The sequence below is a fragment of the Typha angustifolia genome, chromosome 1 (genome assembly GCF_048772165.1).
Source record: "Typha angustifolia cultivar Huaian chromosome 1, ASM4877216v1, whole genome shotgun sequence".
Lineage (NCBI taxonomy): Eukaryota > Viridiplantae > Streptophyta > Magnoliopsida > Poales > Typhaceae > Typha > Typha angustifolia.
The window spans coordinates 586,592-597,854 of NC_133239.1; the positions used below are offsets into that span (position 1 = coordinate 586,592).

An 11,263-nucleotide genomic window follows, 5' to 3' on the forward strand; every position below is an offset into this window, starting at 1 on the left:
TCTCGCAATTAGTGCCAAGTGGTTATGGGGGAGATTTGACTATATGAGAAGATTATTGATAGATTCCATTAAATCCATTAGCGGACCACACAAGCCTAGGTGTTACTTGACAATAATATCTCAAATAAAATAAGACTAATAACCGAATTATATGGTTTGAGAAATATATATTAAAAAAAATATCACAATGTGACACTACTAAAGTAATATATAGTCAACCTTTTCTTGGAAGCATTGTTAATGCCATCATCAGCCGAACATTTTATTATAAACGGAGGATTGCATTATGTCCTGAAATATTCCTTTTTTAATGTCATTGATGTTGTACATTATATTTTGTTATCTTAGTTACTTTGAATAGCAACTTAAGCAACCTTTCAAAAATGTTTTTTTTCCTTTAAAATTATTTCTCTTAAAATCACGTGGACAATCATACATGTGATGATTCTATGATCTCTATAAATAGAAATATTCCAAGTGTCAAATCTAATCACTTTACTAATCCATTTGTCAGCTTATACTACTTCTCTTTTATCATCTAAGCATAATGATGCAGACATTAGAATAATGAATGTGGAGACAAATGGATTAAAATTATGTGACAACCCAACTTAGACCCCTAACTACCACTGTTTTATAAATATATTCTCTAAATTTTTTATTACCCACATAATTATCTAAACTAAAAATAAATATTCATATATAATTAATAAAAAATTAATTAATTAATATAGACAAATAATAATAATAATAATAATTTAGAGACCTAAATAGAATTATTCCTAAAATTTATAGTAAGTTCAAGTGACACGATTTCTAAGAAACATGTGACTTTGAATTCGATTTCTGATCATTAAGTAGCTGAAAGGAATTAAAATTTTAGTCAAAATGAGGGTTATTTTATTACACAAATCTCGTTATTAAGAAAAAGGAAAGAAACTAAACAAAATGGAGGATTTGATTACCAGATATTTAAAATTAACTATATCGAAGATTCTCTTCCATATTCTTAGACATTTATGGCATTAAGGTTGGGAATAAAATTTATTCCATCGGAATATATGCTATTCCCCAAACACATCGTGAAAGACATGAAAATCGATGATGTAATTGGTATCTTTGAAGATTGTTTAACTATAGGGGGGGCAAATTACTACTCTACCGTAATTATGCTTAAAATTAAACTATTTTTTTAAATTTTTATTTGTATTACTTTGCCCTCAGTAATTTATACTAAATAAATTATTAATTTTCCCATCCAAACTTATTAATATAAAAAAAAATATAAATACCTATATTATTTAAGATGATAAGAAGTTTTGATTTCATTATCATATATTTAAAGAGAGATGGATTGTGATTGTTGAATAATAACTAAGATTTGAAGCGTGTAATTTTGAATGGAATATTTTAAATTTAAAGAATAAGATACATAACGAGTAAATTTAATTAAAAAAAAGGGGGTAGTTTAGACATCTTAATATTTATTATTGCGGGAAAATTACTTCTCATAATATTGTTAATTTGATTACATCTCCGGCATTAAAGTTAACAAGACTAATGAAACGTGTAAGGGTGTTGACTTTTTCTATTGATCCCAAGTGGAAACGAAAAAACCCTATTTTGACAAATAAATAAATAAATAAATATTTGGGAAGTACGGAACGAACTCCATAAAAGCCCAGGAACCCCATTTGCCTCCTCCAAAAGAGAGAGAAAGAGGGAAGGTAGGAAAGAAGAGAAAGGGAGGGATAACTCTGAGGAGGGGGGGGTGAATAACTTTATCCGGCCTCTTATTCTTCTCTCAATGGCTAACCATAGCAACGGCAGCTCCAAGGATAGCTTCACAATACCGGAGATAAAGTTCACCAAGCTATTCATCAATGGCCAGTTCGTGGATTCCTTCTCTGGTACTTTTCTTCTTCTTCTTCTTCTTCTTCTTTCTTCTCTAAATTATATAATACAAAGAATAAATCCTCTTTTATTTTTTTAATAATTTAAACTTTTAGATTAACCAATTTTCTAGTATGTTATCATAGCAGTTTTCTATATTATATATTTATTTTGGTTTACATTTTCATACTTGTATTGTTTTCTAGAGTATAGGAAATGAACTATAATCTATATTTGATCAATAAGCTTATCTTAGTGGTTCCTTTTGTATAATATATATATATCTTTTCTCTTTTGTATAATAAACAAGTAGAAGTAGAAGAAGTAAAACAAAGTCCAAAATAAACATCATTATTCTGTCTGATAGACTCGGATGATGAACACAAAGTTTGATACTTAATTTGTTCACAATATCATGAGTAATCCAATTAGCTGAGTGATAATCTTCTCAAAGACAAATCTAGATTTGCCTTCTTCTTGCTTAATTCTTACCTTGTTACGTTGACTCCCAACTCCGTAATAGTTTATTTATTATATGTAGATTTCCCTTCTAGAGAAGTCTTATTATCCTCTTTGTTTTCTTTTCCTCACTTTGTCGCCGTGTGCATACATTATGTCCATAACTTTCTCCTGGGAAATTGTGTTTTGACTTTTAAGTTAAATCAATACTGTTCTAATCTTTTCTTAATATTTTATTTTTAAATAATTTAGTATTTATTTTTTCTGATTCTAAAATACTGAACTGATTAACATTTTATGTATAAAAATCTCTTTGATAAAAGTATTTTTATATGCATATATTATGTGTTGTGTTCTATTTTATGTTACATAAAAAACTATCAAGCAATATTATGGCTGATCTACATATAAATATATACTTTTTGAAGATGCTGATGATGTGGATGGTTAATGGCTTGAATAGAATAGCCTTGTTTAATGACACTTTATTGTCCCAACATCCATAATCTTGTCAGTTTACTACATTTTAGAGCTGTCATTATTCATATTTTATTATATATATATATATTATTTTTTTCTAGAATTAATTTTAACCTAACAATAAAAATTTATATAGAATTTTGATTTCCCTTTTATTTTTACCTTGACATAAAATAAAATAAAAACCTATTCTAGATAGTCAACTTAGTTTATCGTCTGTAGTTAAGAAAACTAATGTGAAAGCATTTATGAGGTATTAAAAAAATTTAAAAACAAAATGTAAGTGTATATATATGATAATAATAATAATAATTAAAAGTTAGGATGTATTTTAATGGGGGGGGTTGCTTTTAATGAGATTGGATGCAGTTTCAATGGTGGGCATCAGACAATTAAACGCATAAATTTAGGTACCAACTAATTCTTCATTTAGTACCACAAATTTCAAGAGGAAGAGATAGAGATCAACTCGGAGACATCCATCTTATTGTCAGCAATAATTTAGTTTGCTGTATTCCAAGGACAAAACTAAGACAAGTCTTGGCCTATCCCTCTGTCCATATCCATGACGACCGACAGCAATTGAATCTATACATTCTGCGTTAATTAGTTAGGACGTAGCAATCTTTGTTCACAAAGATTTTATGTATATATATTTTATATTTAGAGAAATTTGTATGTAACATCCTGTTTTATAATATAATTATGATTTACATCTTATATTTTTACTATTTGTAAATCGAGCTTTATGATTTAGTGAATATGTGCAGAAAACACTTTGGATTAGATTTGAATTAACACCGTGAGAATACTTCGTTAAGTGTGGAGATATTTTATTTCTAAAATAACTAAAATATCCTTAGTATAACTTGGTTGAAGGTTTTAACCTAGAGGTTTAGTTATGTTTAATTAACTGATCTAACAGTAGAATTTTTTTTTTGTGTGCACATATTCACTAAATCATAAGATTTAATTTATAAATAGTGAAAATATATAATATATACTATAATTTCATTAACATGCATGGTGTTATATACGGATTTCTCTTATATTTATACATTGCTATCGAATAAGAGTATCTTAAATATGAAATTTGAAATGGTATACATTAAAAAAAAAAACCCTTTTAGATAATATAATAAATAAATTGTATGTTTTTATTCTACTAAAAATTAAAAATCAATAGAGATCAAAATTGTAGTGATTAAGGATGGTTATTTGTTTATTTAATTTTCTTTTTTCTTGGAATTTGATAGGGAAGACGTTTGAGACGATAGATCCAAGGAGCGGTGAGGTGATAGCTAAGATGGCAGAGGGAGACGTGGAGGATGTGAACTTAGCCGTGAAAGCGGCGAGAGAAGCTTTTGACCATGGAAAATGGCCAAGGATGTCTGGATACGTACGTATGATCCGATTTCTTCGTCCTTTCACTGAGCTCTCACTTTCTATTACTATATATGTTCACTGCTTCACGGTTTTTATGATTCATTTCTTAATTTATTTAGTTATTAATTGGTTGAGTAGCATGCCATGAATAATTAATTTGAAACCATGGATGATCAGGAGAGAGGAAGGTTGATGATGAAATTTGCAGACCTGATCGAAGAACACATAGAAGAGTTAGCAGCATTGGACAGCATAGATGCAGGGAAACTGCTCACCATGGGAAAGATCGTTGACATCCCCAGTTGCATACATCTGCTACGATACTACGCCGGTGCAGCGGATAAGATACACGGGAATACACTGAAGGTTGCAGGAGAGTACCAAGGATACAGTCTAAAAGAGCCGATTGGTGTAGTTGGCCACATCACTCCATGGAACTATCCGAGCACCATGTTCTTCTTGAAGGTCAGCCCGGCCCTCGCCGCCGGCTGCACCATGATCGTTAAGCCGGCGGAGCAGACGCCGCTCTCCGCCCTATTCTATGCTCATTTGGCTAAGCAGGTATAACTTCTGTCATTCTGACACCTCCTTTCCTTTGCTTTTATCCTCAAAATTATCCTGAGTTTAAAAAATCAAATTAAAATTAAAATACCTCTAGATAAAGTTGTCTATGGGAGAGGACAACAAGGTAAATTAAAAGAGGAGGTCAAATAATAAAAACTTGTAGGGTAGAGTGAGTGTTAAGGATAATGAAAGCAAAAGATTGAGTGGTAAACTTTCCATTATTTTAATTTCATACTGCAGGCTGGTATTCCAGATGGAGTGCTCAATGTTGTCAATGGATTTGGGTCCACTGCAGGAGCTGCCCTTTCCTCTCACATGGATGTAGATAAAGTAAAGTTTTGAATACCTACTAGAGTTTGTTTCACTTGTTTAGTTCTCAAAATTCACTCTATCTACCTTCTTGTTTGTTGCTCTCAGATAAGTTTTACTGGGTCTCCTGAAGTGGGACGCCTAATAATGGAGGCCGCAGCGAAGAGCAATCTGAAGACTGTCTCACTTGAACTCGGAGGAAAATCTCCTCTCATTATTTTCGACGACGCAGATGTTGACATGGCTGTTAATCTCGCACGCTTAGCTATTTTCTTTAACAAGGTAAATCGTCAAGCAAGATAATTTTTTTAAAGACATTCTTTAAAGACATCGATATGCATTATTAGTTTGTTATCTAACAACTTAAGTTTTTGAGTCAATTAATTATCTAATATTAGTAAGTTAAAAAGATAAGTTTGATGGTTGTGCGGATATTCAGGGAGAGATTTGCGTAGCGGGTTCTCGTGTTTATGTTCAAGAGGGAATCTATGATGAATTTGTGAAGAAAGCTGTGGCGAGTGCCAAAAGTTGGGTGGTTGGAGACCCTTTTGATCCCCAAGTTCAGCAAGGTCCTCAGGTAATTCATCATCTCTTCCATTTTACTTGTTGATGAGTTTTAAATGAACCTAAACGAAAAAATAAACATAGAAGATGCTTCATAATTAATTGAGTTTATTAGATAGTTCTACTTGTACACTTCTAACATTGAACTCTTTGAAAATTGTCTTCATCTTACTAATATTTCCCCTTCATCTGAAGGTTAATAAGACACAATTTGAAAGAGTTCTTAGATATATTGAGCATGGGAAAAGAGAGGGAGCTACACTACTAACAGGAGGAAAACCCTGCGGCGAGAAAGGTTACTACATTGAGCCTACTATCTTTGCTGATGTAAAGGTAATTAGAGAGAAAGATCACTTCCAGCTCTACTTCATTTTTATTTTTCATCTACTGGTATGTATACATAATATTTTCCTGCAAATTTAATTTTCTACTAGTATGCTTAACAACACTCAATAATGCTGCCAGGAGGATATGCTGATCGCACAAGATGAGATATTTGGGCCTGTCATGTCCCTTATGAAGTTTAAGTAAGCCTTTTTTTCACTTCATTTGAAGAGATTACTGAAAAATTTGCATCTGACTGTCAAATATCTATGTAGTTTAATGTGCAGCATTCATAAGTTGCTTATATAATCTCAAATAATCTTTATCCAGAACAATTGAAGAAGCAATAGAAAGAGCAAACTGCACAAGGTATGGTCTAGCAGCTGGAATCGTCACAAAGGATTTGAACATAGCAAACAGAGTCTCGAGATCGATTCGAGCTGGCACTATTTGGGTCAATTGTTACTTTGCTTTCGATCCAGATTGCCCATTTGGTGGATATAAGATGAGTGGATTTGGAAGGGACCAAGGATTGGATGCTATGGAGAAGTACCTTCAAGTCAAGTCTGTGATCACTCCCATCTACTCTTCACCTTGGCTGTGATTATGTCGTAAACTCGATAAGCGAAGCCAGTTTGATGTTGCAGTACATATTCTTCAGCTGTATTGATGTGCCAGTTGCTGAACTATGAATCAATTGCGTTTGAGTTAGCTGTATAAATATTTGTTCTACGTTTCTAATAATCGCTTCATGGCAAAGTGTAGAAACAGTCGCTTTCTTTTATTTCATATCCTTTATAAAGTGGAAAGTTAAATGTTTGGAATCAGAAGGAGAAGGTGAGACAGGTTTGTAACCATTTATAGAACTTTATAAAATACAACTGCTCATTTATTCATTATTAAGTTCTCGACAAATCATATTCCTTTAGTTGGTATTAAAGAAAAGAATCAGAAAGTGGATTCTCCTGTCAGAATACAAATTAATGCATGATAGCAATTGACACCAGAAATAGGAAGCACCACCAGTAATGAGATCGAGATGCCTAATGTTTTGGTAGAACTGCATTTTTATTTGGAGAATGAACATTCTAATGTCCCGAAAATTTCATTTGTGTATGTATAATGATGAAGAATTAACAATCCAGAGGTGCAATCGGAGAAAACGTGCAACATTTCTGCTACTGCTGACTCATATCCTAGTTCTTGTGATCAAGTCAGAAACCTACAGCAAAGCTGCTTAAAGAAATTAAAGTTTGATCTTCAGTCCAACAGCTCATGGTTGATGTTGTTCCAGGGGTGCTGATGATTAGGTACATTTCTCAGCTTGTTACCCTTCTGCATTATCTAGTCATCTCCATCTTTGTCTGAAAATTTTCCAGCTAGCCAACAGAACCAGATTTAAGGAATTATAGTGTAACTATTTCCCAGGCTTCTAGTTTTGGAGTTGGATTAAAGAACTGAATATTACTCCAGCACCAACAATAGGTCCATATGGATAGTGATTACGAGATTCTTTTGCTTTAACTTTGTCCAATACTGATTCTACTTCTTTGTTGAGCAAATGTGGCAAGCTTAAAATCTTTGAACAACTTCATTCACTCCATAATCTCAATTTCTACAATATATTCTGCTGCTGTAATTTTGTCCAATAGGAATTCCACTTCTTCACTGAGCAACAAGCCAACAATCACATGGAGCCAACTTACAGAATCCCTGAATAACTCAATGCACCTGAAATCTCAGTTTCTCACTTTGAGCATCCACGAACTATATCACACCTATAATTGGATACCACAGATCAAATCTCTTACCAGTAGTCCCCGCACGAACATTTTCCATTCTCAAAATGATGGAATCTGATAGAATCTCGTAAAATTATTTGTCGTCCAATTATCTCCGAAATGTACCGGAATGCTGAGTGGCAATCACCACAAATCCGAAGATTCTTCATGATCCTTATAGGCAGTGCTGAAGTGCGGGTGAGAACAAATGCAACTGCAAGCTTTTCGCTGTGGTAGCTCAACAACTCTTCTTTGTTCTCCACTTCAAGATCATATAAAGCAAACTCTATCTGAGGAACATAACCAGCATCCTTCATCTTCTGATTCAGAACCTGTAGCTTGGTGTAAATTTCTTCAGTATTCGGATGTGATCTGTCTCCAGCTACAAAAACATGAACTCCATCACTTAAGTTGACCCAGCTGCAACCAGCTTCTTTCTTTATTGCGGCCCCCCTCATGGCAGCCCGGGTTTTTGCCACATCTTCCCAACTCCCTGCGGAGGCGTGCAAATTAGATATAAGAACATAATTTACAGGATTCTGAGGTTCTAATTCTAAAAGCATCTTGGATGCTTGTTTAGCTAGATCTGTCCTCAAACCATCTTTTAGTCGGCGACAAGCAACTAACACAGTCCTCCATATTAGAATGTTAGGTCTCACAGGCATTCTTTGGATTACTTCTTCCATTTTAGTCAGCTTGCCAGCTCGACCTAGAAGATCAATAACACATGAATAATGTTCCATCTGAGGAAGTAAACTATAGTTCCCCATCAACTCAAAATAGTCTAAACCCTTCTCCACCAATCCAGCATGACTACAAGCAGATAGCACCCCAACAAAGGTGACATGATCTGGGTGATGATCTGCACTCTGCATTTCCTTGAAAATATCCAATGCTTTCTCAGCAAGTCCATGTCTTGCGTAACCAGAAATCATAGAGTTCCATGAGAACTCATTTTTAATATTCATAATTCTGAAAACTCTAGAAGCATAATCTATCCTTCCACACTTGGAATACATATCAACAAGTGCACTCTCCACTACAACATCTGGTTCCAAATAGGACCTTATTCCAAAAGCATGTATTTCCATCCCACGTCCTAATGCTGCAATGGAGGCACATGCACTTAGAACTGTAGCAAAAGTGAAGCAGTCCATTTTCTGGCCACTATGCATCATGAGCCAAACAAAATCCATCGCTTTCTGCAACAGCCCATTGTGAATGTATCCTGCAATCATAGAATTCCAAGAAACATCATCTCTCCTATCAGACATTTTAGTGAACAGAGACTCACATGAATCCATATCACCCGATTTGGCATAACATGATATAAGGGCATTGTCTATGGCATTGCTCTCTGAAATTCCATGTTTGAGCATCATAGCGTGAACTTGCATTACCAAGTCAAGAACTGATAGTGGAGACAGAGCAGCAAGAAAGTTTATGAATGTCACTCTATTTGGGTTGCATCCATTTCGCATCATATCTAGGAAAACCTCTGTTGATTCAGCCACAGATGCTTTCGAAGTGGCCAGTGCTCCTATCATTGAGTTCCATGATATCTGATCACGTTCAGACATTGAATTGAAAACTTTCCAGCACTCGGACAAAGTACCACATTGTCCATACATTGCCACAAGGGCATTTGAAACAGAAACATCCAAATCAAGTCCCAACTTAATAGAACCGCAATGTACCTGCATGCCTGAAGGTAAAACTCTCAAGCTTGCACAAGAACTCAAGGTACTAATAGCTGTGAAATTTGATGGCATGATACCATTTTGTATCATCATACGGTAATTCATCAATGCCTTCTCCCAGTGAGAATTCTGATCAAGACCAGCAATCAGTGTATTCCATGAGATTTGATCTCTCATGGCTATAAGCTCAAAAACCTTAGAAGCATCATCAATGGCTCCACACTTGGCATACATATTGACCAACCCATTGCCGACAGCAACATTAGAGTTGACTAAACCAGTTTTAAGCACAAACCCATGAACTTCCCACCCTTTTCTCCTACCTTCTTCCTTTACTGAGAACTCAGCAAGTGCACTGAGCAATACTACATAAGTATCGGTATTTACAACAACTGACTCCTTTGTTTCCTTGAAAACCTCAACTGCTTCTTCACCAAGACCTTGCTTGACCAAGCCCACCATCAACCCGTTCATAGAAACAGCATTCCTCCCATCCATACCTAGAAAGATCTTCTTAGCTTCGTTGAGCATACCAAATCTAGCAAATGCACTAACCAGAGCACTGCTGACATAAAGATCACTCAAGAAGCCGGACTTTGAAACCATCGCAAACACTTGATCAAGAAGATATAAACTTGAAGAGGAACAAGTCGCAGCAATCAAACTACCAAAAGTATATTCCGTTGGTTTAGAACTCAACCCTGAATCACCATGCTGCATTTCTGAGAACAGTTCAAAAGTAGAAAAAGCATCCCCTTTCTTAGAGTGTACAGAAATGATAGCATTCCATGTAATCGAACTCCTAACTTGTGTAGTATCAAACACTCGTTGAGCCTCGTGGACTGAACCCAAGCAGCAAGACCCATACATCGTTATCAGCGCATTGCACACCATGCTATCCAAAGCAAACCGACTTTTCAGAATTAGTCCATGGATTTGGGTTGCAAAGCACAGCCCGTCCACGCCAGAGTCCTGGCAAGCCCTGAGGACAATGCCAAAAGTGAATTGTGTTGGCTGATAACCACAAGATACCATCAACCTGAACAACAAGAAAGACTTATAGGTAAAACCTCTCTGAGTGTAACCGGTGATCAAGCAAGTCCAAGAAACCACATTTTTCTCCGGCATTTGATCAAATATTTGTTGTGCACCTTCCAGGTTTCCACCTTTAGCATATAAATTGACCAAATTGTTGGTTAAAAACAAGTCAGAATCAAATCCTTTCTTGACAAGCTCAAGATGGAGGTTTTCAGCTGCATAAGGGTCGCCACAACCCATATAACGGCCCACGATATCATGGTAATTTGAATCACGGCAATGAAAAGGTTGCTGTGAGGAGATATTAGAGGATCTTGGACTCGAGGGGACATTACGAGATGTTTTAAGCTCGGATAGCAATTCCACCAATGGGATAGGAGGAGAGAAACGGGATTCGAAGTGGGCTTTGGTCGTTTTGCGCTCTTGGGGAAGGAAACGAGGGCAAGCGAAAGAGAGGCTGATGTCTGAGATTTGAAATGGAACCTTGGAGGAACCCAAGATTTGGAGGCGACGATTCATGGTAAGACGAGCGACAAGTTTGGTTGGAAATTGGCGGGCATTGCTCGTGAAGACAAGAAAGACGAGGGAGGAGGAGAGTAAACGGGACGACAGAGACAGTGATGATGCGGGTTTCTTCCCAGTGGTGCAAACGTATCTAATTCAACAGACTAGTACGTGAATTATAAAATCAGGTCTGTAACTAGGGCAATCGGGCCCAGCTTGATCGAGCCTAAATTTACTATCAAGTTTGAATTAAAATTATTA

At 35.4% G+C, this 11,263-nt stretch overlaps 2 protein-coding genes across 2 annotated transcripts; one reads left to right on the forward strand and one right to left on the reverse strand.

Annotated features, from left to right (window-relative positions):
• Nucleotides 1–1,707: 1,707 nt before the first annotated feature.
• On the forward strand, nucleotides 1,708–6,875 carry LOC140761869 (aldehyde dehydrogenase family 2 member C4-like). Its single transcript, XM_073099383.1, has 9 exons — nucleotides 1,708–1,910; nucleotides 4,089–4,231; nucleotides 4,396–4,779; nucleotides 5,023–5,112; nucleotides 5,200–5,373; nucleotides 5,531–5,668; nucleotides 5,851–5,988; nucleotides 6,121–6,182; nucleotides 6,310–6,875. The coding sequence occupies exons 1-9, from the start codon at nucleotides 1,808–1,810 to the stop codon at nucleotides 6,581–6,583; spliced, it is 1,506 nt and encodes a 501-aa protein (XP_072955484.1). The 5' UTR covers nucleotides 1,708–1,807; the 3' UTR covers nucleotides 6,584–6,875.
• Nucleotides 6,876–6,953: 78 nt separating this feature from the next.
• LOC140761862 (putative pentatricopeptide repeat-containing protein At5g09950) lies at nucleotides 6,954–11,131 on the reverse strand. The gene has a single exon (XM_073099370.1). It carries the CDS (start codon nucleotides 11,015–11,017, stop codon nucleotides 7,787–7,789), a length of 3,231 nt encoding a protein of 1,076 aa, XP_072955471.1. The 5' UTR covers nucleotides 11,018–11,131; the 3' UTR covers nucleotides 6,954–7,786.
• Between the last annotated feature and the right edge of the window lie 132 nt (nucleotides 11,132–11,263).

Excerpts from the sequence above, each read along its gene's own strand:
- LOC140761862 (XM_073099370.1), bottom strand. The coding sequence starts at position 11,017 with ATGAATCGTCGCCTCCAAATCTTGGGTTCCTCCAAGGTTCCATTTCAA.
- LOC140761869 (XM_073099383.1), top strand. The coding sequence starts at position 1,808 with ATGGCTAACCATAGCAACGGCAGCTCCAAGGATAGCTTCACAATACCG. Across the intron at positions 4,780-5,022 it reads ATGCTCATTTGGCTAAGCAG|GCTGGTATTCCAGATGGAGT; the intron begins GTATAACTTCTG and ends TTCATACTGCAG. Across the intron at positions 5,669-5,850 it reads AAGTTCAGCAAGGTCCTCAG|GTTAATAAGACACAATTTGA; the intron begins GTAATTCATCAT and ends CTTCATCTGAAG.